The sequence below is a fragment of the Notolabrus celidotus genome, chromosome 16 (genome assembly GCF_009762535.1).
Source record: "Notolabrus celidotus isolate fNotCel1 chromosome 16, fNotCel1.pri, whole genome shotgun sequence".
Taxonomy (NCBI): domain Eukaryota; kingdom Metazoa; phylum Chordata; class Actinopteri; order Labriformes; family Labridae; genus Notolabrus; species Notolabrus celidotus.
The window spans coordinates 14,516,343-14,542,070 of NC_048287.1; the positions used below are offsets into that span (position 1 = coordinate 14,516,343).

The 25,728-nt window shown below is 41.1% G+C and overlaps 2 protein-coding genes across 5 annotated transcripts in view; one reads left to right on the forward strand and one right to left on the reverse strand.

Annotated features, from left to right (window-relative positions):
* ppp1r9a (protein phosphatase 1, regulatory subunit 9A) overlaps window positions 1–9,246 on the reverse strand; it is a 54,936-nt gene extending 45,690 nt beyond the window's left edge. The window contains exons 1-3 of one of the 2 annotated variants that reach the window (XM_034704136.1): window positions 9,021–9,237; window positions 8,629–8,714; window positions 6,166–7,678 (exon numbers count right to left, since the gene is read on the reverse strand). In XM_034704136.1, the coding sequence (XP_034560027.1) occupies window positions 6,166–7,536 (1,371 nt within the window). In that variant the 5' untranslated portion in view covers window positions 7,537–7,678; window positions 8,629–8,714; window positions 9,021–9,237. Of the gene's footprint in view, window positions 1–6,165; window positions 7,679–8,628; window positions 8,715–9,020 lie in introns of both variants that reach the window. The other variant, XM_034704135.1, reaches the window with a different exon arrangement.
* A 2,372-nt stretch (window positions 9,247–11,618) lies between these two features.
* On the forward strand, window positions 11,619–25,479 carry sgce (sarcoglycan, epsilon). Of its 3 annotated transcripts, none has more exons than XM_034704139.1 (12): window positions 11,619–11,815; window positions 17,728–17,850; window positions 18,119–18,276; window positions 18,804–18,876; window positions 19,670–19,868; window positions 20,374–20,536; window positions 21,588–21,802; window positions 22,292–22,318; window positions 22,790–22,978; window positions 24,486–24,529; window positions 24,913–24,950; window positions 25,087–25,479. In XM_034704139.1, the coding sequence occupies exons 1-12, from the start codon at window positions 11,638–11,640 to the stop codon at window positions 25,135–25,137; spliced, it is 1,458 nt and encodes a 485-aa protein (XP_034560030.1). In that variant the 5' UTR covers window positions 11,619–11,637; the 3' UTR covers window positions 25,138–25,479. The 3 variants fall into 3 exon arrangements, with proteins under 3 accessions (XP_034560030.1, XP_034560031.1, XP_034560032.1); XM_034704141.1 differs by lacking the exon at window positions 11,619–11,815 and adding an exon at window positions 13,317–13,380; XM_034704140.1 differs by lacking the exon at window positions 24,913–24,950 and having other exon boundaries at window positions 11,637–11,815.
* Window positions 25,480–25,728: the final 249 nt, after the last annotated feature.

The following is a 25,728-nucleotide window of genomic DNA, read 5'->3' on the forward strand; positions in this document are numbered from 1 at the left end:
TCCCAGTGACACAGTTGACAGTGAGTGAATGCATATGAATAAGATTTCTTAATGCTGACTGTTCCCTAAAATAAGGAAAATCTGACTTGACAAAACTTTGGCTTAGGCAGGCTTTTAGCCTCCGAGCAAACAATCACAATGCATCCATCTATCTTTCAACCCAGCAGTTGTGCACTTTTTTTGTATATCTATTAGCCTCTTAAAAGACAGGGTTATAAAAAATCATCCCCTGTAGACTGTGTAAAAAAAGACATATAAACATATACCTAAAACAGTTTTTTAATAAGGCTGTAAAGAGAATTCATTTTAACATGCAACCTAATGGAGATGCCTTTGCTTTTTAACTTCTGCATTGGCTCCTTTTTTTAACTTCAGAGGTTGTTACTTGGCTGCCATTTGCCGGCACAATTTGTTGCTAGTTTTCAGAACAGTGCAGCTTGCAATATTGAAGCTACTGTTTTTGAGCAGCAAAAAATGTTGAATTTATCATTAATCGAGATCACTTTTTTAAGCCTGATTCATCCTTGTATTGGATGACTGCATTGGCTGGCTTGCTTGTCTTTACCTGATCCTGCTTCTTAGGTGGTAACAGAGGTATTTCCAGCATTACATTTGCACCAGCATGTATGTGGTCTTTTTGCACCTTTATGTGGTTGATTTGTGTCTTTTTTTGGGTATTTTTGTTAACAGTAGCCGCATACAAAGGCTCTGGTACATAGGGCTCACCTGTGCCTGGGTGGCATTATTCAAAAGTCCGTTCACACTGACAGGCTAACTACCTATCGGCCATCACCCAACTACTTGTCTTATGGTAGTGGGTTGAGACCAGGGATGGCAAACAAACACTGCTCTGATCTGCTACTGGTCAAAAATTATAGAAAAAAAACACCAACAACCATCCAAACACAGTCGCAAACAATATCCTGGTTAAAACTTGTAGTAAAGGACCTTATCAAAAATGTACAAGTCTTTGAGTGACAAAACATTGCCACAGAGGAGAAGAGTGACAAACATCTATCACATTGATTATGGCTCTGAGCTTAAATCTATGCTACTCAGCATCCAACCAATGGCGCAGCAGAATCTAATGGACAAAACACCAGTCTCTCTGATCCCCTAACACACGGCACGCAGCGTTAAAAGGGCTGATTGCAGTGCCACCTCAGCGACCATTTAATGGAGGCTCCACTCATTACATCTGCTTAATTCCATTAAGATATCACCGTGTCTCTACTGGTGAAAATGCAGCTGCTCTACAGGCACGAAAAGTGTATCATTAAAAAGATGATATAAATGCCATTCACGTAGAGAGGAGGAGAGGAAAACAAGAGGAGACAGGCACAACAGACTGCATGCAGAGGGAGAAGACTTCTTCTGTCAAACTCATGGAGTGCAGCTCAACACAGAGAGGGAATAAACACTGCTCGCAAAAGAAATCTTCAACAAGTGAAGGAAGGATAAAAGCTTTTGGGATTCTTTCGCGATCAAGACTAAAATTTTGAAACCCTGAGAGATCCACAAAAGGGGAGCTGAACACTGGCTGAGAAATGCGTGATGCCTCGGGATCAAACATCTATTCTGAATGTCGCATCTGCTGCACCGTACATACTTTGATGACCAAACATCAAAAGCTCAATAGAAGATTGGATCCACTTTGATTCTAGAAACAATACTTCTGACTAAAAAAACTAGACTAGAGGTACTAATGTCAAGGATAAAAAACGGTTGCTTGAATGAACAGGAGATCTGATTCTCTCTTCTGTAGGTCAGTGCCTTCGGGAAGGCAGGCTTGCCTCAGCCTCGGGTGTCTCAAAGCAGTCACTTCGCACTGGGTCAGTCAGGATTTTACAAGTAAGGGAAAGGATGTGGAAATAATCTCTAATGAAGAAAAAAAACTTGCATGTCTTTGAGAAGCAGAGACACAGCCGCGGTACAAGGTTTGTGAGGATGAGGGCACATCAGCACTGTGCTTCATTCTTAAAACAACCTGCCAACATGTTCAAAAATACAGGGGTACCATGAGGATTAGGGATGTTCTGAAGAAACTCATTTCCTAGATATTTAAACAAAAAATATGGACTAATAGATTTAAGGTAAGAAGACACTCAGAAAACAGTCACTGAGCACTATTTAACACTGCTTAACATGGGATCACAGTGGGCACATTAACAGGTTTACCTAGTGTGGCTAACATTAGCAGAGCTAGCACCACCAGCATTCTGTCTTCCTAGAAGGTTAACATCCACACGTCTGTGCTGGGAATGCATCTCATCAGTTGAGTGGTTGTAGGCCAGTTTTCACAAACACAGCCTGCATACATATCTATTTCTATTTCCAGAACATGACACTGTCAAACCATGCTACACTACAAAACACCATCTGTCATCTGTGGTTGTTTAGACCTGGGTGGTAGAGTATTATGGTGTTATAGCATTAGTCATTAAACTACAAGCCAACTAGAAGCAGGTGACTGTGCTACAGCCTATGACTGACATTTCAGGCCAATAAATACATTTCATTTTTTTTTAAAACCAACAAGTCATTCTGATGATATTTAGCAAGTATAATGACAAGCATGTTTCTTATCTGGGTTTAGTGAGTAAGTGTGGTAACAATTGTAAATTAGCATAAAACACATGTACATGGCACTATCCCAATTGGACTGCGGACCAATGGAATTTGGGTAAAATGATGGCCCAATGGAAAGCACAGTGGATCAACCAAGTGTTCAGAGTTTATCTCTTTCAAACCATTTAGCATTCAGAAAAGCGTCATAATAATCCATCTTATAATTTCAATGACTCAGAAAGAAGACTTTTACCCCTATGTACTGTATACCTGGTTCACCCCTTCAAGTAAGTGGTGGAACTTTGACTGGTACAAACTTCCCGCCCAGGTTCTCTGGTAATGCAAGAATTTACAAGATCAGTCCGAGACCTCACAAACATTTTGCAGACTATCCTCGCTATCCTGAAAATACAAAATGTTTGATATTTAGAAATTAAATTCTGGATGATTGAGTCAGTACTTTCAATAGCCAATCAGAAGACAGCTGCTAATAACATTTAAAACCAATGGTAAATATTCTAGTCATGAGGTCAACATTAACCAGCTCACCAATGTTGACGAAAAAGGTATAATGCCATCCTCTCTAAAGGATGGACAACCTGTGTTGACTCTCTCTTATTAAAATATTGTAATGAGTCTCTTTCATACATGATATTTTGGCAATAATTCAAAAAACAAATCTGGACTTTCAGGCGCTGATGTCTTCGGAAACTTGGCTTTCACACGTGCACCTCACAGCAACTCAGACTAGCCTGTATTTGATTTAAGTGGGCGGGATGGGGCTGGGCTGGGCTGGTTAGCATGTGGAGGAGGAGGAGGAGGAGGAGGAGGAGGAGGAGGAGGAGGAGTGTTTTGTATTGGTGACTGTATTTATATTTATACCACAACATCTTGTATGAAGACTTTTACACAATACAGAAACAACAGCTGATTGAACAAATTATTAACCCCTTGCCCACTAAAAAAATTTCATGACATTTACCTGGTGTGTTTACACATTGGCTCACTCTGACTTCTTGCTGACATTTTACAAGGAAGCTGTCAGGAGAGAGTCTGGGTAACATCAAGGAGAAAAATGTATCTGTTTTTGCTCGGACATGTATCCCACCTGAGCAAAACCAGGAAACTTCTGCGGGTGCAATACATGTGTGAAAGGGGCTCTCATTTTTGATCTACGGGGGTTGTAGTTAGTTTTGTTAACATCTCCTTCCCCTCATATCACATGACATTAACTTCTGAGACTTAATGAGGTGGTACTTCACTCCCTTCGGCACATGCAATAATCTGAAATGTATCCTTTAATGAGAGAAATGCTAATGGTTAAATAATTCTTGTGTGTGCTTATTTGAGATAAAAGAGAAGAATATCTTTAAAGTGCAAGATGCGACCAAATTTCAAGACCAACCAACACAGAACATGGTGGCAGCATGGCAAAAAAAAGCTAGATTTGGGAGTGCCAACAAAAGGCTTCATTTATCATATGGATCCGCCTTGTCAGACATAAGGCAATGTGCATGTTTACAAAATTTTGCTGTAAGTTGGTTGCTTCTCCTCTTGGTTGCCAAGATGATTTCTAAATTAAATAAGCTTTCAAAGCTGGGATGTTGAAATTATTTATCCGCTTTACATGGCAGGACTAAGAAATATTACATGAAGGGGAGGGAACATCAAGTATTAGATTATAAAATTGCATTTTTTTGAAAGTCTTAGCTGCATCGTCACCCACAGAGGTCAAACTGGACTCGTGCAGGGCCGAGGACTGAGAAAATAGCTTTGTCCCTTTCACTATATGAACGAACAAAAGACAGAACCCTGTTTGTCTCTCGTATGCAGAGTGGAGGGGGGCGTACGATGGATAAGTGGGAGGGGTGTATATCTAATTGTGCTTGTGCTTCTGTGAAAAGGGGAGGGGGGCTGCCTCTTTTGAATATTCCATATGATGAGTGGTTCCTTTCAAACAAAACAGAAGCCTTGAGATGACAGACAACAGAACAACATATCCTGAGACTGTTTGACCCAAGTGGGATAACAAGCTCTTTCAGTGCTTACTTTCAATGTTGAATAAAAATATATTATTTCATTATCTTTAAATTAATGTCAAGAAAAGCCTTTTTTTTTAGTTTAGCCAGATTTATGCAAGAACAAATCCTGAAGAAAATATATGCTTAGACTGTGAGTGTTTTTTCACGCACGTGTGGCGAGTCCTGACAGAGATAAAAAGAGAAAGAAGCTAATTGCGGAGACAGTGCAGGGTAATTAGTAAGCGAACATCACGTTTTCTCCTCAGAATAACTGGGCTAATTGTTCTGGTTCATTACAGCATGTTAATAGGATTGTCCTTCAACCTGTAGAATGTTTATGTAAGCTAAAAGTCTCTCACTCACAAGCCTCAAATTAACAAACCACAACTATGTTGCCCTCACAGACATGAACAGACTTGTGTGCACCACTCTTGTGTGCAAACAGGCTGCAAATCTGAACTATGAAAACAGATTCCACTGATTCAATAAAAAGGAAAAAAAAAAGAAAGAACATTGTTTACTATGAATATTAATCTTATTGATTTTAAATTCTTGAGGATAAAGGCAGAAAAATATTTCACATAATCTTCCAAATCCATCTTCCAAATTCCGCAAACAACACTGGCACCATTGTGTCCAACTCAGCAGTATAAACAGAGGCTAATACTTCAAAGCAGATGATGCAACAAATACTACAGTAATGCTGTTTCTATGAATTGGAAAAAACAAACAAGAAAACACTTGTGAGCTTTATGCATCCAATTTCACAAAAAAAGAGAAATAATAATACTACATTCTGTGAGTTCATAACCTTTTGTGGTGTAATAACATCCTTTCCAGCTGCTGTGAGATCAATAATAGGAATAAACACAATCTTTTACCACAGAGAATAACTGACACAACAATGCTACATACTAAATTCACACACAAACACATGTACACACCCAATATAGGTCTACAATATCCTCTATACAGAGACAGATTCATGTTCCCATTGGAAGATAAAAAATATCCTCTCATGTTGCTCAATATATGGCCTCCTCCTTTAAAAGCCTTAAGAGAAACAAACACTGTATCTTGTGTGCGACATGTGTGGGTGCAAAACCAGCATGACTAACACATGCACAGATGTTTTGATTATGAACACGTCAATGTCCCAGAGGGCCATGTTTTGACCCTCTTATAGCTCGCATACAACGAAGCAACAACCTTTTGCAATCACTGAGCAACAGCTACAATAAATAACCATCCACTGTTTTTGCCTGCTGTATAGTGGATCATATATAATGAAGATATGAAAGGAGTCTATAATAGTTGTCTGAAGGTAAAGAATACCGAAGTCAGATAATTTTAGCTTGATCATACGACCTCATAAACATGTAAGTGAAAACTAAAAAGCTAAGTACAATGAGGAGTTCAATGCTAATTATAAATATAAGCACACAAAAAAGAAGCTCTGAATATAATATTAGCTTTGTGTGGTTTTAACCTACTTCTGACGAGAGCGGCATGAGGGCTTTTATGTTGGATTTTGTTCAGTGGGTTTACACAGAGTTTTGTTCTGCATTCAACTCACTGTGATGGGAGACATGCTGAAGCAGATCTTCCTCTTTGGAGGGATGTCCTCTTCCTTTTCCTCTGGTAGCCCGGGGATCTCCGTCAGGTCAGAGCCTGGGTCGTAGACTATATCCTCATCGTCTCCATAGAGGTCGTCCTCGGCATCAGTGCAGCTTTCTCCCCAACCCTGGTAACAGGCATCCCCGTCTGCGTTAAAAATCACCCGCTCATTCCCAGTGTATTCCTCGTCTGGGTCATCCGCCTCATCCTTTGGAGATTCAGACGACTTGTCTTCTCTTGAACCATCCTCCTGGCTTTCCCCGGCTGGTGTAGTTGGGGTCGGCAGTGGCTCAGGGGTTGCATCTTCAAAAGATCTGTTGGTGATCACAGCATTATCTGAAGGTTTTGAAGGTTTGGATAGCCCTTGATCCCCGGTATGTCTACTTGTCTCTGATGGTTTCTCATCTTCGTCACAAGAACCATTAACCTGACTTCCGTTGAGATGGCGTTTATCCCCACTTGTAGTCTCAACCTTGTTGGTTTTGTCTTGGGGTTTTTCCTCTTTTGTTACTTGTTTAAGCTCAGAAGTCTCCCTGCCTGGACTTGGATTCAGAAGGTCCTCAGCGGAAGAAGATGTTGGAAGCTTTCCCCCTACCCTTGTCCGATAGCTACGAACTGGAGACTGTCGTGAATCATCTTCACTGAGGTCGCCTCCATGCCGCTGATATCCGTCTGGTGAGTAGAGAGCCCGTCTGCTGACTCCCCTGTGGTGGGGACCTTGGTTGTTGTGGTCAGCATTTTCAAAGACAGCACTCAGTTGACTAACAGTTGGGGAGGATGCCTCTGTTCTGGAGCAAAGCGAGTCCAAGGAGTCTGTGCTTCCTCGATTAGATCTTGCACCCCTCCAGTCATCCAGGTGCTCATGGGAGCCCCGTTTATCTCGACCCAATGGAAAGACCGGCGATTGGGATTGGTCTCGTGAGTGCTGCTCAAACAGCTTCCTGGTCTCTGAGAACTTTGCTCCGGCGCCTGTGACCTTGTCGGATGATGCAGAGTGCTGGAGCTTTATCACCGATCCGTCAGCCTTGTTGATGAAGTTAGTTGGCTTGACAAGTTTTTGCGGCGAGGAATCATCACAAACCTTCGTCTTGGGTGCCACATTCTCTGTGCCCATCTGCATGAACATGTCCTTAATGCGGCTGACATGGGAGCCGTACTGGCGGCCCCTCGGTTGTTTGACCCGCTCCAGATCTTTGGGCTTGGAGTTTCCATCTATCTGAGGCTGGTCAAAGGCCTTCTTGAGGGCCTGAAACTCGGCCCGGTAGGCATTGCGGTGGGGGGAGGCACTCCGAAGGCAGGTCCTCTCCCCCGAGGCCTCCGTCTTCAGCATGATGTCGTCTTTGGATTCAGAGGGGATGTCAGCATCGCCGTGGCCTCATTAGAAAGTAGGAGCTTGGAGTCTAGTTTGACCTACCGCAGCGCTGCCTAATCTGATCCAGCTGATGATATAGCTCCTTTAGGCCCATTCACACCTGCAGAGATAAGAAGAGATGTTATAAAAAGATAGAATAATTTTTTCACACTGCATGATAACGGATTCATCAGATAACCATTCAGACATGAATACAATAACATCGCATTATTTTTTTTAGTGGCATGATTACAAAAGTGGGTTAAAAATTGATCATATTGACATTCAGCAATAAAACTAGTCAGAATCATTGAGGACAAATAACTGTGGATGTGTGATGTAAAGCTCTTAGTACAAGGGAACTAGTTATGAAAGCCTGTTTGACTCCAAAAACAGTCTGAGGATGTTGCCTTTTCAGCACTGCTGTACCGTTTTACCTTCTCTAATCAATACTCACTATGGACATCAGCGTATTTGAGCTCTTTCTGTTTAACTGTGCTGAGCTGTAGAAATTATGTTTCTTTTCTTCTCTTCTTGTCTTTCACTCTCTCACTCCCTCTGTTTACTATAGTTACCAGTTGCCTTTGTACACTGCCACATACCACAGCTTTCAAAACCATCAATGGCATTATGTGGGTAAATGCCATCTCCCAGACATGGCATATCATAGTGGATACAACGTTTACAGCACAGAGAAAATGCAATTGAATGCATCAAAAACGAATTGCTAACAACTCAGGGGGAAAAAATCAAAGCAGTTCCTCATCTGAAAGATTTGCAGTTCAAATGCAGAGATTATTCCTTCGCCCACTACAACAATTTCACTCAGTCAGAGCAGGAAAGTAGTTCAATATTCCATATACAGCCATGAATGCTTAATCCTGTTTGCAAATGCATTGCATAAAAAGGGATGAAACATAAAACAATGAAACTGATATAAAATAAAAAATCATCAAGGAAACATAGAATCCACAAATCTAAGTTGTTCTGAAGCCCACAGAATGGATGGTGTGGATGCAGCAGCAGCAGCAGTGGCTGAAACCTAAATGTCCTGGTTCAATATTCATTCACCTCGCCGGTCTGTCGCCGGTCCATCATAACACCTATGAGAAATCCTGGTGCAAATATTAATCCGTGGGCTTGAGGAACACCCTCTGCTGGATAATTCACAAAGGAATAAAGTTAGAGGTTACAGATGAAATTGAGGCTTTAACATTGTGTCAGTGGGATGAGACAAACAGGCACGGAGCCGCACATCAGCCACACCGAACACAACATGACAGCTCAGGTCGTCCCCCCTCCCTTTTTTTATATACTAATAAACATATATTTATTAATATTTTACATCCTGTGTGGATCCATACAGAGGCTAACATCTAAACGATCGATTTTCTCTGTGAAGTTAACAGCTAACCACAAACCACAGCGATGTTGCCCCAATGTTACAAAAACAAAAGACTTACTCTCATGGCTCCGGCTTGGCTTGACGCGTGATACAAATAAACTGTAATCCAGATGGGAAACTCATCGGAAAAATGGATGCTCTCGATGCAAAACCTTTCCAAATACAACATATCTCCCCCACGCTCGTGAATAGTCCGGGACTGGGTCGCCACTACAGAAAGGTTTGGACACACCGGAGCCGATACAACGCCATTGCAGGCAGTGGGTGATGCTGCCAGTCGCACTGGAGGGGTGTCGGTGCGGTTTGGCAGCTGATCTCACCGAGAGCTGCACTGTGGCAGCGTTTGGCAGGACGGCAGTCACATAAGCTGCTGCAGTATAGCAAAGTATATGTACTTAGCTGGAATGATAGCTGGTGGTTTTGAAAATGTAATGCCTCATGTGACAGGTGCTAAAACCTGAAATGCTGCAATGGTTTGGTCCGATAATCTGCGGGCGGAGGGAGGTTCAGCGAGCTGCAGTCTGGCATAAATACCAGCACACAGCCACTGTAACTTTACTGGCTGCTTATTGTTCATCAATGGGGTTTGGGTGGGGTGGAAGGGGTCAAGGACCACGGAGGGTATGTGATGGGTAGTCAAATAAGTGTGTCTGAAAATGTGGTGGAAGGACCACAAGGGGGCCTCCATTCAGGTTAAATATCATAAGTTATCCTCATAAATAATGATTAATCAGTTATTATAGTGCTGCAGCTGGCCATTCATTCACACGGAGACTGTTCAAAGGAGACCTGGTCTATACAAATTTAATGAAATAAAAGCCTGTTTATCAAAGTTAGCTGCTGCATGGCTTCATCCAGCACAGTAAACACTTTAATCTACTTTTGGCATTTTCTGAAATAGGATAATGGTGGTTTATAACAACATCAATAGCTGAGGAGTGGGACTCACTTAATGTAATAGAGCACTAGAAAATATGTGATTATTTTAATAAATAGGCCTACCACAACTTCTACAATGGCTTTTGATGTGTTTTGATAAATTCATACACAGCCCATCCATTTCAGTAAACACTACTTAAAAGTTATGAATTGCATTTTTAATGAGGTTTTATTATGATTAGTTGAAAAGGGATGAGTGGCATAGCAATTTAATTCCTGCATCTGCTGCTTAAATTTTTATTTGATTTTGTCATGCCCTCAAAATCCCTTGATGTAAATCTCATTTATAAAGGTGTGCAGTTATTCAATCTGCCAAAAAATGATGGGGTGTACATCATAATGTAACTATTTTACTCATTTGTGAACTCACTTTAAGAAGATCAGCCTTCATATTGTTTTTTTAATACAATGTAGTCTACCTTTTAACTTACAAATCATGAGGGGTTTTTCAGAATCCTCTTGAACTTATAGGGTAAATTGTTTAAAAGTGTGTTTTAGCCATAAGGTTAATTTCATCAGCCAGGAGTGCCACTCCACTATCAGATCAGATTCCAATACCTCCCTACTGCAGATGTTTTAATATATTTAGAGCCCCTGTCAGTTATAAGCCCTCTGATTTGCCATATAACCCTCTCACATGAAGAGAGGTAGTGTTGCATCTTGCCTTAGGCTACTGCACAAAAGAAGCAAATTCAAAACAATTACAGTGTAAATTAAAAATTGGTGCAGAGTGTGCCTGAATCAAACCAAATCTGCACACTATCTCCACTATTCAATCCTCTTTCCAAGTAAGAGAATCTATTTTCTCAGTCTTTGTTGTTTGTGTGACCTATAGTCTACTGTATAGTGATTGTTGTGATGCATTCATATGAGTCCAAACACTTGCTACGTGAAGGTGTTGCTAAGCAACCTAAAAATAATCTTAAGGGGATAAAAGGGAGGGAGGGTGAAAGAACAGAACAGCCTCGCACTGCAGAAAACATATAACGGATGGCATCGTGTCTATCAGCACAGAGGAAGCCATGAATCCAGTTTCAAACATGTATCTATCAAACAAGATCCATGCAGTGATCTGTCAGCATGTAAAGCTGAATTAGGATGCTCTTCTGTACGATCAGAGTGCCCTCTTAAGTGGTGGCTGACTTCAAGGGAACATGTAAAGGGGAATTAAGGGTCCCTTGGCCTTTTAGCAGGCCTGATTTGGAGCCAAGGGGCCAAATCATGACCATCTGTCTGCTAGGACTGTCTCTGCAGGGGGGTCTGGACAGATTGGAGCTGACTCCTCAAACATGTCAGTGCCCTCTAACAGCTGGGCTGAGGAGGTCAGAACCTGGTGAGATGTTTGTGTATCGGCTTGGACGTCTTGTCAAGTTCACATCCATGTTTTGATTCAAAATAACAAGCTGATAATTAATAGAGTAGCCTAAGCAAAAATCCACAAATAAGAAATTAAATTAAGCACAATAAAGGAAAAGAAAATATTCCTTTGGTAAATATAACTGATGTTAAAACGACATCTGCATGCTTTAGCCTCCTAGCCCACATGGATACAGACACTCAGCAGGCTCTGAATGAATGATAACTAGTCAGATGAATTATAATCCCCGTCTAGCTCAAACAACATCCCAACCAATCATTAAACAAAGGCGTGGTGCTGTTAGTCTTATTCACATCTTGTATTTTGCGAATTTAAATTTTACGAGACAACCATATTTTTCCATCCAGATGTGTAGCCAATGAGCAGCCGTGCTGCTCCAGTGAAGGAAGGAGGCGGAGGAAGGAATGCTGCAGGATGCTTATTATTATGGCTGTCAAACCCAGAGGAGATTAGATTTTACATCCTTTTCTATGTCAGATTAACGAGGATGATTGGCACCATGTCCGCAGCAGGTGTCGCGGTGTGGCTTGGTACGGGTACGTATCGATTACGCTCGGGAATATCGGGGGAGATTCACCTTTTTGTCTTTGTATGCAGCGTCCATGTTAGTTAGCTTGCTGGTTAGCCTAGCTGCTCATTTTTTCCAGGAGGCTGAGGAGGAGACATGGAAAACATGGCTAACAGCAGGCAGCCATACCGTTATACGGGTTGAATGCCTAAACATTCCATGTTTATAGCATATATTTAGCACCTTATTTTAAATAAAGTATAGGAATGTATTTGTATCAACCTTTCACGTTATGTCGTTGGTTATGATTGAATTACCTTTGGGGAGATAGCGCATGTCCCCTCGCGCATTACGCGCAGGCCTGTGTTTACATACTCTCCAGGTGTTTTATGAATGGCTAATTAAGCACCTAATGCTTGTTAAGTAGCTCAAGCTGCGTCAATGACATGTTGAGGGATATATAAGATGACACGAATACACAGCTTTATTATGTGACTATGCAGCATTAAGATTGGTCCAGCTATTTATCACAGGTGCAAACAATTTTCAGGTTCAATTAAATAAAAAATCAATTACGAGTGTACTGGGTACACAAAGCCAAAGCTAATGTAGTCTAATATAAGTGATCCTACCTCATGATGGTTGTGATGTTTTGTGATTCGGAAGGGATTAAAGGAAGTGGGAGCTGAAATCCAGATTTCCTGACCTTTTATAGTAAAATAGTGGGTATTTGATCAAGTAATGAGTGTAAACAGCTTTTAAGCCAGTTTTCATCTTATAATTCTAAATGTTACATACTGTAAACCCGGCCTATTTTACTGCTGTTGTTTCAAGGGCTAGAAGAGTATTTACATCTGTGCTAAACAATAGACATATTTGCAAAGGAACTACATAGCCTACTAAATTATGGTGGTTTCCTCATAAATGAACAATGTAAAGTAAAGAAACAGATGCCAACTCTCTATGTTGTGCCAACAGTATGAGGTATAATGTCTAAGATTTGAAGATTTTTTAAATATATTTGGACATTTTTTTGGTCATACATTTTACTAATAAAACAAGCAAAACACATAAATAAATCAAATTACATAAATAATAAACCTGGTTGAAGTAATTAAAGGATATGATTTGTATCAATGTGCACCTACCTAAAGTGGCTGCCATTAACCAAGACAGAAATCTGGACTAAACATCCATAATAGGACTAATAATTCTCCATCTCATCAAAATAACATTTTTATTCTCTATATAGATGATTTACTTGAGTAAATGCCAGATACTCTGAACTTGGGATTATAAAATGGATCTGTATCTCTTCAAGTGAAGAACTTAACTCCTATATGATTTATTGTATAACTGTATTGTTAGACTTCATTGGTTGAAGCCAGGTTTTCTTAACAAGCTTTCAATATACCAAATGTCCTCCTCATATGCCCTTTACAGACACATGTGTTCCATTCATGTTCTCATTCATTGATCCAGTAGTTTACATTGTGCATGCCTATGATGTCAAAGACGCCGCTTTGCATGAGAGAAATGTCCGCATGGAGCGATCCATGGGCTTGAAGCAGAGAACCGCCATGTACAGAGATGGTGAGTGGGTGTGTGCAGTGGTGCACTTCATGTGTTGACCCGCTGTCCCCTCCCTCGTTGTAACACAGTGACATGCTCAACTGGTTCCCCATTAATACTGGCTTTATTGTTTTTAGTTGTTTACTGTCCTACTTTGACTTACTTTTGTTGTTGCTGCAGTTTACTAAATTTAAACCTTGTCCAAACCTTGATCATCCACAATCACTATCTACAGGACAAAGGACTAGTTCTTCTGTATAACATGATACTGGTACTTCACAGCAATCCCTTAAACAAAAGACTGATTTACGTACCTTTATAGAGCACCAGAAGACAACTTTGTGTTTCATCTCCTCTCTTGTCTTTAGCTGTCGCCTTCTGTTTTTCTTGTGACGCAAACAACTTTCACTTCCAGGTCTGTGTTTAGAACTATGAGCCTTAAACGCATCACAGCCTCGGTCTAAACAGTAGCAATCCTTGTTATCTGTGTTTCCCCTCAAACACCAAAGAAGCACATGTGTTCCTCCTGACCCCAAGATGACGTGCACACATAACGCTGATTCAACAAAACTGAAGAACATCCCTCTTTTTCTTTTTGCCTCAGCTAGCAAGAGGTCTTGGTTTGCTGGAGCTCATTGCAGGGACAAGGGTGGTTTAACTATATGGCATCATTACTGCGAATTCAGCCAATCAGTGGCCAACCCAGAGGGGCATAAAATATGGTTAGCCATTTCCACTACCCTCAAGGCTTGATTGTGATCAACTATAACAAACATAGACGTGTGTCAGTCTAGATCAATTTTTCATTGTGTATTTGGCACATCTTGAATATTTGTGTTTTTTACTTCTGTTACTAAGAAAATGTAGCTGTCTTGTGTTAGCTTGCATATTTTCTACAACATGAACAGCCAGGTTAGTTTTCAGTGGATGGTTCTGTATTAACCTGTAATTGGTGATGTATTATGTACAGGTTCATCATCTCGAGAAGGCTTGGCAGTAACACAGCCAGCCACAAATAAGCAGATCTGATACTATTAGCAGAGCCTCAGCGTAGCTAAGCCAGTGATCTTTACTTACGCTGAAGGAGCCTGCAGTCAAAGGTGAGGGTGAAACACAGCCCAGCAGGGACCTGTGATTCTACACTGGGCTGCCAGGAGCGTCGGTGAGGCTTAAATGTTTGTTGTTGAATGGAAGCTTTAATGTTGATAGGCTGAAGCACATTTCAAATCCCACAGGTCATTTTCTATTCCTCAAACGATTAAGTCAGAGCAGGCCATCTGTGCTCGCCTGCCTGTCTCATCTGTGGCTGTGTCACAAGTGTTCACACCGCATCAACTCAGGTCTCTGAGCGGAGGAGAATGGCCAGTGTTTGACCTTGACCGGGAGACTTTGACTGTGGTCCTTTTGTGGGGTGAAGAATTGATGAGGCCCAAAGGGTCTAGGGAATAGAATCCAAGCGTGTGCATTCAGGATTGGATTTGCAGATCGACTCAAACCATCCCTAGAAACTAAAAGAGGTTTTTTATTGGTCTCTGAATAACCTGGATTCTAATGTTGGGGTGCAGGAGTGCTTGAGTTAGCTATGCTCAGGTGGTCCTTTCTATCTGTTCTCTAAAAGACATGTAACATACGATTTAAAAGTAGCCCAGCATTTAGAGGCCAATAAATACTATTGATTGTATCTAGCTGTGAGCCCTTGGGGACACATAGCATATGGCCAGCTCAGCGACAGCATCAGTGTTTTTAGGCACAGATGTAGCTCAGTTTAAGACACATACGGCTCTGTTTTATAACTTCACACTTCCAGTGTGCATTGGTGCACTCACTCAGAACGCAGTTAGTCAATTTAGCCTTGTAGATGTGGCCCTCTTTAATAATCTTCAGCTTACTGTGCCACTTAATCTTTTCTAACCCCTTTGTACACCCTGGTAATAGATAACGCTTAACAACCAAAGATCACATACTGACTTCCTCTTTCATGGACAGGGATTAAAATGTAAATCCTGCTCTATTACTCTCTTCAGCAGGGACTCTCCTTGGAAATCAGCTTCTGTTCCAGGGGAGGGCTTACAGTACAGTACAGGAGTAGAGACCCACTTTATGTTGTCACATGGCATAGAGATATAATATAACCTCTGAATAATACAGTATACAGTATAGCAGTGGACCATTAATGTCTGACTTAATCAACAAAATGCATTGAAAAACAATTGATGAGGTTTGAATGCTTCCTTTAACTGAACCTGTTCAGGGTTAAAAAAAAAAAAAAAAAGTATTGAGAGTATCTTGAAGGCTTTGTTTGTGCTTTAAAAACATGTTTTCAGCTTTGTTACTGCTGGAATTTAACCATTAATTGGGTTTTTTTTGTTTTCCCTGTCATTTAACACAAAATTTTGCATTGCCAACAGCTAAAAACTAACCAAAACTCTAACTTGTTGTTTAAAAGTTTATGTCACAAAACAATTGTATTAAGAAATGGGAAATCAAATGTAAAACATTGCTTTTTCAGCCTTTATTCAAAGAATAGGGCAGCACGATGGATTTTTTTGCCTCCTTCAAGGAGTATAGCCCTGCACACAAGGCCCGCCATGAACTCATTTTTGTTTACACAGCTTATTTCATACATTCAAGCTTGCAGCACAAAGTTCTTCACAAAAGAACAGAGAGACAGAAAACAACAGTAATAGGTAAAAGTGGAAAGGAAAAGGATCAAATACTTAAAAATAAAACCATGATGATCAAATCAATAAAATAAAACCATAGAAGTAACAGAAAAATAAAATGAAATCATTATAATAAAATAAATACCAGAAAAATAAATATTAAAATAAAATATAATATAAAAAGATAGGATAAAATAAAATCGATACAAATTATGTTTGTACAAATGGTCACAAAGGTAATAATGCAGTGCAGGGCTAAAAGGAAATTACTCCATGTTAAAAGCCACATTAAAAAAGGTGTGTCTTAAGTTTACTTTAAAAAACATCCAGAGAGCCCACTGCTTTAATGTCCAGAGGAAGAGAGTTCCACAGTTTTGGTGCATAAAAACAGAAAGCTCTCTGGCCGGCATTTGTGAGGGACACATGAGGAACATTTAAAAGGGGAGCATTCGTCAAACCAGCACCCCTAAAATGGTTCTAATGTTGGCAAAATGTTATAAACGTATAAATTGTGATTAATCTGCCAAATATTTTCAGATTTTAATGAATTAATGAAGACTAATTATTCAAGGGACTAAGCATGATTTATTATAAAATTGAAAAAAAGTCAGCACCCCCTGCAGTTCTACAAATACCCTCTAGGGGTAGTCGTACCTCCATATGGAATTACTGCTATAAATACTGTATGTTGGTTCAGTGCTTATTAGAAAAAGAAGAAGCAGGAGTTTCAGGATGGTAAAAATCAGTGACATTTCCATAGCTGGAGGCACAAACACACATTTTTCATGCCATCCTGTTGCCGTGCAATGTGACTGAGGTTGTCTTACCGCAGGGAAGAACAGTTCATTCTCTCCTTCTCTTCCTCTTATGCCTTATGGAAAAGAACTCCAGCCCCTCTCCCTTCTTGTTCTTGTTCTTATACTTCCCCCTCCTTCTTCTCCTCTCCTCCCTTGTACACTCGGTCTCCCATGGTGATTAAAAATTGAATGCCCACCCACTAAGTGGAAATAGAATAGAAGAAAAAAAAAGGGAGGAGAGAGTACAGACGAGCAAATATGCTGTAGAAGAAAGACAGGTGAGGAAGGGAGGGATGGAGAGTGAAAGAAAAGGAGCCAAGAGGGAAAAAGAACTAAGCATTCACCTCTGCTCCTACAGTGTGTAGAGTTTTATAAAGGTGCCTCTGTTTCCCTCTTGATGCCCTTCACAAACATAAACCCAACGTTCATATTTGCAATAGAGTGGGACTAAACAGAGAGGGTAATGGAGAGAGAGTGGGAGGAGGATGTGAAAACAGCTCTGTACTGTCTGAATGATGCTCATCACTCCTTTTTTTGCTCACAGGGCCTTGACAAAATCATAGATGCTCCTAGAGATAACGATTTAGATTTTTGCCGACATGCTCGCTCTGTTTCCTTGTGTTCAGCAAATACAGTTACCGTAGTGAGAATGCAGACACCATGCAAGAATCGTAGACAAATGTATCACTGCGACAGTATTGATCCTCAATGTGAGAGGTAGGCTAACAGTCACCAGTAATCTGAATGTGTGCTTTATTTTTTTTCACCTCAATTAACACCTTAGCTTGTTTTCTAATCAGTGCCTCAGGCAGGTGATTATGATGATGAATAAAACACACAGATTAAAAGTCAAATTCATCATCTGCCCTGAGGGGACTAATATGAGTTTTGTTTGAAATCTGTTTCAGTGGTGACCATCTTGTCGAGGTCACACGCAGACCGTAACGTCTACCCGTCTGCAGGAGTGCTGTTTGTTCACGTTCTAGAGAGAGAGTACTTCAAAGGAGAGTTTCCCCCCTACCCAAAATCAGGTATCAAACCATTACAGTCACATTTCAATTAATAATTTATCTTAATGATTAAAAGTGTTGAAACTTGGATTATCTACAACATCTGTACTCTGAGTTTTTGGTGCAGCCATTTCATAAATGCAGCAGTGCACTGTCTATTCATCATATCTATCTCGTAAAAATGCTGCTTCTGCTGGCAACACGTCCACAAATCAGCTAATGGGTCTAAATGTTCATTACCGGATTGGTTTTGGTCCCAATCAAATCATTAAACGGCTCTACTTTATAGGTGATGCCAGCAATGATCCGATCACTTTCAACACCAACCTGATGGGCTACCCCGACAGGCCCGGCTGGCTGCGCTACATCCAGAGGACGCCGCACAGCGACGGGGTGCTTTATGGCTCTCCTACTGCAGAACATGTTGCGAAGGCCACCGTCATAGAGGTGAGTGGTGGAGGTGCTGATACTGAAGAGTGATGGGAAGGAAGATGAAGATGAAGTGGTTCTGTTTGATTTCTGCTGTGTGCAGAGAAAGGAAGGGAGGAGGGTTGAAAGGAATCAAAGCAGTAACTGTAAATGATCCATAAATCATTTGAACAGGAGACAGTGTCACATACTAAGTCTTTGCTATAGCACATGTGAAAATAGTGCAGTTACATATTTGAATTGATTTAACTGAGTGTGCCTTATTTTCATGCCTTAAGTAATAACACAGTGCAATGTTACGCTTTGACTCTTCAGACTTAAATTCCATTATGTTATTTTATGCCTTCTTTGTCCCCCATAAGCTACTGTAGGAAATTCTTTTCCCAAAAGGCTTAACGTTCCCCTGGCGCACATGTGCCTCTATACGGCGCCTCAGCTGGGTACAGAGCCTGCATGGTGTTTCTGGCTCAGCCTAGTCCAGGGGGGGCTGCTGCCATATAATCTGCACTGATCTGGGCTTAAACTTTCACCCCTGTGTGTTTCAGATTACCGCCTATAACAGACGCACTTTCGAGACAGCACGGCACAACTTGGTCATAAACGTCATGGCTACAGAAGGTAAGAGGCGCCAGTGTGAGAGCTTAGGGCAAACACTGATCAGACTGTGCGACTTCCCTGATTAAATCCTCAGGGCACATTCAGTACTTAAATGATGCCGTGGACTGGGCTGCGGAGAAAAAGAGAAGCCATTGATTACTTTTGTCAAGAGGATCATCAATCATATATATTAGAAAACAACAAATAGCATGGATTCGACCTTGATTTCATGTGGACACCTATAGATAATCAGCAAACTGTGATTATTCAATCAGGAGCTCGTGTTTCATGATTCGCTTTCATTGATCAGTAACGTATGTTGCAGCTTCTGTGAACACAGAATTGTATATTGGTACAATATGTGACCATATTGAAAAATTATGATGTATTCATGGTTGGCAGCGGTTCCAGTTTAGACTGTTGATTACACCTCACATCTGTGTGTGTGTATGTATGCACATATGCCTGTTGACCAGTCATGGTACATGCAGCACAACATGATGAACTGAGCTAGTTGAGCACTCGGCAGATGTTTGCAGCACCAACGTGACATCACTCTTCCTACGCTGTAATGTCATCTGCCATCTGGCCCCAGAAGGAGGCAAGTCATAACAGAGCGAGGCAGACACACCAGCGTCTGCAGGACAGACCGGTGAAACCTGTGTGAACTGTGCTGCAGTAATAAAGAATTCATGGTTTCTTAGTCAGCAGAGCATTGCTGTAGCTGCTCTCTTGTCTTCTTGTTACTTCTTCCTGCTAACATTCACCTCTTTCATAATATGATGCACTCTCTTCTTTTCCTACCTGCGCACAGAGTTCCCTCTGCCATTCCAGGCAGAGTTTTACATCAAAAACATGAACGTGGAGGAGATGCTGGCAAGTGAGGTGCTTGGTGACTTTTTAGGAGCGGTGAAGAATGTGTGGCAGCCTGAGCGCCTCAACGCCATCAACATCACCTCAGCTCTCGACCGTGGCGGCCGTGTGCCCCTGCCCATCAACAACCTCAAGGAAGGGTGAGTGATTTAAATGTATAAAGGTTTATTTTATGGCAAATGGCATTGATTTTGTGTGTTAAAAAACAAACCTAGTCCAAGGACAAGTGTTGTGATTTAGCTATGATTCCTCCTGATATCTCTGCACAATAACCATGAGGTTAATATGATTCTTTGCATGAGAAGCCTCTTCAACTCTCGAAATCAAACATATCACTTATATTTTCAGCCCACACATCATGCAGAGCTTTTATTTAATTGGGGCCTCGGGGATCCACAGCTTGCTGTGAAGTAAAGGAGTACTTCGGGTCCTGACAGACACTGTCAGTTGCTCTCTTTCAGAAGGGACCAGCCCACGTAAACTGCCATAAGATGTGCATCAAAGATTCATGCTGACGTTTTGCAAGATGAAAGCATCCCATGAACTCTCCGTGGAGGAGAAGTGATCTGACATAAACATGTGAAACGAGGCTCCATCTTCTCCTCCTCTCTCATGCTTTGTACGTCCCTGTCTGCCCCTCTCTAGAGTGTATGTGATGGTTGGTGCTGATGTCCCCTTCTCGTCGTGCTTGCGGGAGGTGGAGAGTCCTCATAACCAGCTGCGCTGCAGTCAGGAGATGGAGCCTGTCATCAGCTGTGACAAGAAGTTCAGAGCTCAGTTTAACATTGATTGGTGTAAGATTTCTCTGGTAAGGATGGCCCTCTAGTAGGGATGTACATTTTAAGTATTTTCCGTGATCGATTTTGGAAATGTTAACGATCAATTATCAATTAATTGATAATAAAAAAAACATTATTATTCTTACGCAAAAACAATGCCAAATACGTTGTTTTCCCCCTAAATTGTATTTTCTACAGCAACAAAATGCAAATAACTGACGGGTACATGTTTCACACGCAGAATATCAACGATCAGGCTCATAAAAATATTCTACGCGGACATAGTCTTATAAAGTGAAGCCTGAGACTACTAACAGAAGCATACTTCAGACTCACAGTGTCCAGTTTTCTGTCTACTCGTTCTTATTGAGAAAAATAAACATGTGTATTCGGTCAGGTGTCAGTCCAGCTGCAGAAAAGCTCAGACGGCTCTGATGTTGCTGGTCTGCAAACTTAGCGTACCTGAATTTCCCACCAGTCTGTTGCCTTCGTATCCAAAGGTGGGAAATGTCCTGTTTAAAGTTGTCAACCTTTGTGTCCGTGTCATTGTTGGCAGCAGTTTTGTATTGATCCTCTTTTAAAAAGCGCACGTGGAGACCTGACGCACAGCCGCAGCCGCCAGCTGAGCGTCTCCGCTGTGCACAACACCTTTAACAGCTGATTCACATCGAAACATGCTTTAAACTTAAAACACCTCCCTGATAGATGAGTGTAATATGAGACCACATGATGTTTGTTCCACGTGACTGAAAATTGATAACAAAAACGTGTTTCGAGTAATTTCTTAACAACCAATTAATCGATAATCGATTAATTGTGGTCATCCCTACCCTCTAGTAATTACTAGAATTTGACAGTTTCTATGCATTTCTTATTGAAACAGATTACTGGGGGCTATTTAATTTGGCATTTTGATGTGATAACTTCAAACTGAAAGCTAGGGAGCCATCAAGCCGGCTGAGAGTGGAGGTCTGCAGCTGGACCCCTCTCAAATAAGCTGTGTTTTTGTATAACATACTGTCAAACAATTAAGTGTTTGATTTCCCTTACCCCCTCAGAAGCTTTGACTTACTCCCTCAGGTCGACATCAACAAAGTGGTCCCGGTTTACATCACCCGTCCCGACCCAGGCACTGGGATCCTGCCTGAATTTGCACCATATGACCCCCCCTCCGAGTCCCTGAAGAGCCGGGACTACTTTTCAGACTTCCTCATCACGCTAGCTGTTCCCTCTGCAGTGGCACTAGTCCTCTTCTTTATCCTCGGCTACGCTATGTGCTGCAAACGTGAAGGGGTGTAAGTGTGCCGGTCTTGTATTATCTGATATATATTTTTTGGTGATGTTACTCCAAACAGCCCAGGAACATTAGAGGACAGCGCAGAAGCCTTTAAATGAAGTATAAGAAAAGTATAATGGAAGACAGGATGGATAGTGCAGGATGTTAAAATGAGAGCAATAATCTGGACTTGGATTGCAGCTTGTCATTACCATCCAGTTACATTTATATTGAGTTTCTCATCAATATCAGTCTGATTTTTTTGTTGTTTTCCACATGTACATCTTGATGTTTTGATGCCCAACGGTGACACTCATCCTCAATAAATCCATTCATCATTTTCCATCATTTACAGGCTGGGAGAGACGTGCCCCCTCGTTCATTCAGTGTCCCATATCCCATCACCATTTTCACTCTGTCTTTACCCATCAGCCCATCTACATGTGTCTAGATGTGTGTTTAACTATTAATATTAGTATTTAATTCATCCATTTTGTTTTGTTCCTAGGGAAAAAAGAAACATGCAAACACCAGAGTAAGTGTTTTACCTCTCCTGCTGTGTTTTGCTTTATTTCGGCTCTGTTTCTGCCCCCCTCCTCTCTTTCTCTTTGTTTGCAGTTTTGTCATCTATGTTGTCACTGACAGCTTTCTCATTCCCATTCATACGCTCATCTGTGTGTTGACAACTTTCATCCAATGGGCTGCTCAAAAATTCAAAGGCCAGATGTAGGTAATTAATGGTGTAGACATAGAAGAGGTCTTGAAACACATATATCTTGAAGACAGAGAGAGGTAGCCGTGTTAGGTAAGGGTGGATGTTATGTTTCTGTCTTGCATGCATGAACTGATTGCAGAGCTTCCTCCAGCAGAGACAAAGTGATTGCTCATCAAAATATTTAAATGTATTCCTGGCAAAGAGGCATTGCATATGGGCTGAAACAAATTAACAACACTGACAATGACACAAGCTCATTTGTGTAAACTTCACTGCCTCTCCCCTCTCCAGCATCCAGCTGGTTCACCACAGTTCCATCCAGAAGTCCAGCAAGGAGCTGCGGAGCATGTCTAAGAACCGGGAGATCTCCTGGCCCCTCTCCACTCTGCCTGTCTTCAACCCAGTCAGTGGAGAGGTGGTGCCACCAATCCATCCTGACAACTACGAGACCACCAGCATGCCCCTCATGCAGACACAAACGTGAGTTGGAAAATAACCTTGTTTTGACATTGACTGTACATAAAAAGTATCTTAAAGTTAGGTTAAAATCTTGATGAACTGGTCGCAGTGGGTCTGCACCTCACAACTATCATAGTTACAGTAAGCTGAGCTCAAGTACCATACAGGTAGTTGACAGGATGTTGAAAACAAATGGTAATAGAAGAAGCTGCACAGCTGCATAGAAACTGCATGTTGCTGAATGCATTGGAAGTGTTCATGCAGGAATTCCCTATGTTTCATATGTTGCTAGGATGATTGTGGCTGACCATTTACTGCTGCGTTCTAAGTCGCTCAAGTTCAGAGTTTCTGACATTTGTAATGATTTCCCTGCTTCTTTATCACTAAGGAACTGAAAAGACAGTGACAAGTACAAATCTAGAGGAACTTTGAGCCATATTTCAAGTGAAATACAGTTCATTAAGTGCCAGTTTAGCTTATTATTATATTATTATTATTATATCCTCAGAGAGACTATGGCCCTGGTTGCAGCGGCCACTGGTTTAACTCCCAGTCACAGCCCCTCACTCTCCTCTCACCATGTTTCTTGTCTCATCTCTGTTCAGCTTTTCTGACAAATGAAGGCAAAAATGGCCCATTAAAAAAACCCTGGAAAAAAACATTGATATCTCGTTAGCTAACATGCGACAACAGCTAGTGACAACCACTTTCACATCCTACCAGGGAAATCAATTCCTAGCTTAGTATAAAAACTAAAAGTCCTGTAACACTACTAACAATGATCTTAGCTTTCATCAGCTTACAGTAGATTAGCTAGTAAGTGGCATGGTGCTACTGTTAGCTTTGTCATCAAATAAGTTGTTTGGCCACATCTATACAATTTACATCCTGTTACACAGCAGTATATCATTATAACAATATTAAGCTTCACACCCTGAAAATCACATCAAGGGGCCACTGTGTGAATATGGTCCCCTTAGGAAAATGTTGCCTGAGGTAATTAAGTGAGAGGTCCTCTGGCTCTATACAATTGGTCTTAAGTTAGCAAACAGAGGAACCACTCCCTGCTGGCCATTAGAAAGAATGCAGCTCTAAGGCCATTTAGTATTAGCTTCACTTGTAAAACCATTCTTCTTTTGTAACTCCAAGTGTTGAGTGCAGTGAAATCACACCTCATGATGGTAAATTAACAGACTGTCACAGCTGTCAGTCCTCACATGAAATGCACACATGCACCCATGCTCATTAGCAGCCACTCTGAGGAATGGCTTAAAGGGGAAATGTAAGTTGAAACAATACCATTACTGTTTAATTTTGCTTTAAGTAATAGTCTAACCATGCTATGTTTACAGCTAAAGCTTTAAATGAGCATGTCTGGCCTTCAGGAAAAAAACACGACTACAGCTTAAAAGACTCAAGCTGTCCCATGATTTTTCTTAATGGCCTTGAACTCAGAAATATTTGCTAATACAACATGCTTTCACATGATACTAAACAGTCTTGTGCTGAATGCGATTTGTGATTTCAGGAATCTGCAAAACCAGATTACGATACCACAGCAACGGCCATCAGGTGAGTTTCCTTTATCTTTAAATAGTAGTCTTGCAATCTGCCTAACTCCGCCTGCATGTGACTGTGCAATTACCAAATAGTTCAACAACTTATACTGACTTGAGTTAGGGATAAAGATGTCTGATTCTTATTTTTCATATATTCTTTCCAAATTAAAAAGGTGAGGAAAATGAAATGGTCGCATCCTTTCTCATCTGCATCATTACTGTTCGATTGGAAGTTTCTCAGTTTGCTGTAGCTGTGTAAGAACTGAGGCAGTGAGCTGAACTAAACCTCTGTAAACCCAGTGTTGGGTGTGTGAGCGCCCCCCTGTGTGCATGGTGTTCATCTGCATGAGAGTTTCAGCACTAACCTGCTGCTTTTTCTGTTCACTGCTAACAAAGGAGAAAATTATGTCATGTCAACGTTTCGAAGGCTGGAGGTAGGTGTGTTAGCAACTTATCGTAAAGGGTTTTTATTCCAAACTCCTCTCTCCTGCTCTGAAACACTATCAGCTTGTCAAACTTCCATGTATCCTCTCACCAATAATCTGTCTGACATTTCTTTGTTTATTCTAGGTAAATGGTATTCCTGAGGAGAGAAAGGTGGCTGAAGCACTGAATTTGTGACCAGAAACCAGTGTTGAAGCTGATTTTGATTCCATATCTATACTTTTTTGTTTTTCATAACAATTGTGCCAATCTGCATGCCTCAAGTGTTCTAAAAATTTACCGTCCATGTGCACTTACACCTTAAAGAGTGACAGTGTGAACAAGAATAGGTAAAGAGCCAAGTGGATTATTAATATAAATTAGAGTATTTTTAAATATATGTGTAAATGTTCAAACTATGATGTTAGAGTTTCTACTTGCTTTGCACAGAAAAGGGAATTTTACAAAGAAATGCTTTACTAGTCATGTGTTATTAATTATACGTAATTTGTCACATGATAATAAATTCTTTTAAAGTAATTTGCATTCAATACGAGTTTCTTTCGAGCGGCAACCTCCAGTCTCAAAATGTGAAGCCCATGCGGAAGTGTTATAAACTACAGTTTCCGTTCATGTAGCGGTTGGCTACAGGAGGCTCAAAGCCCGCCTCTTTACCTCACACTAGCTCGCCAGAAATGAGGTTGCATTCGGCATTTACAATATGGCCCCCGCCAGCAATTGGCATCAAAACAGCGCTTCAGACACAGATGGGTGATGTCACAGGTACTA

Coding starts and splice junctions, on each gene's coding strand:
- sgce (XM_034704139.1), top strand. CDS start 11,638: ATGAGCAGCCGTGCTGCTCCAGTGAAGGAAGGAGGCGGAGGAAGGAAT. Junction 18,277..18,803: donor CGAAGGCCACCGTCATAGAG/GTGAGTGGTGGA, acceptor TGTGTGTTTCAG/ATTACCGCCTATAACAGACG. Junction 18,877..19,669: donor AAACGTCATGGCTACAGAAG/GTAAGAGGCGCC, acceptor ACCTGCGCACAG/AGTTCCCTCTGCCATTCCAG.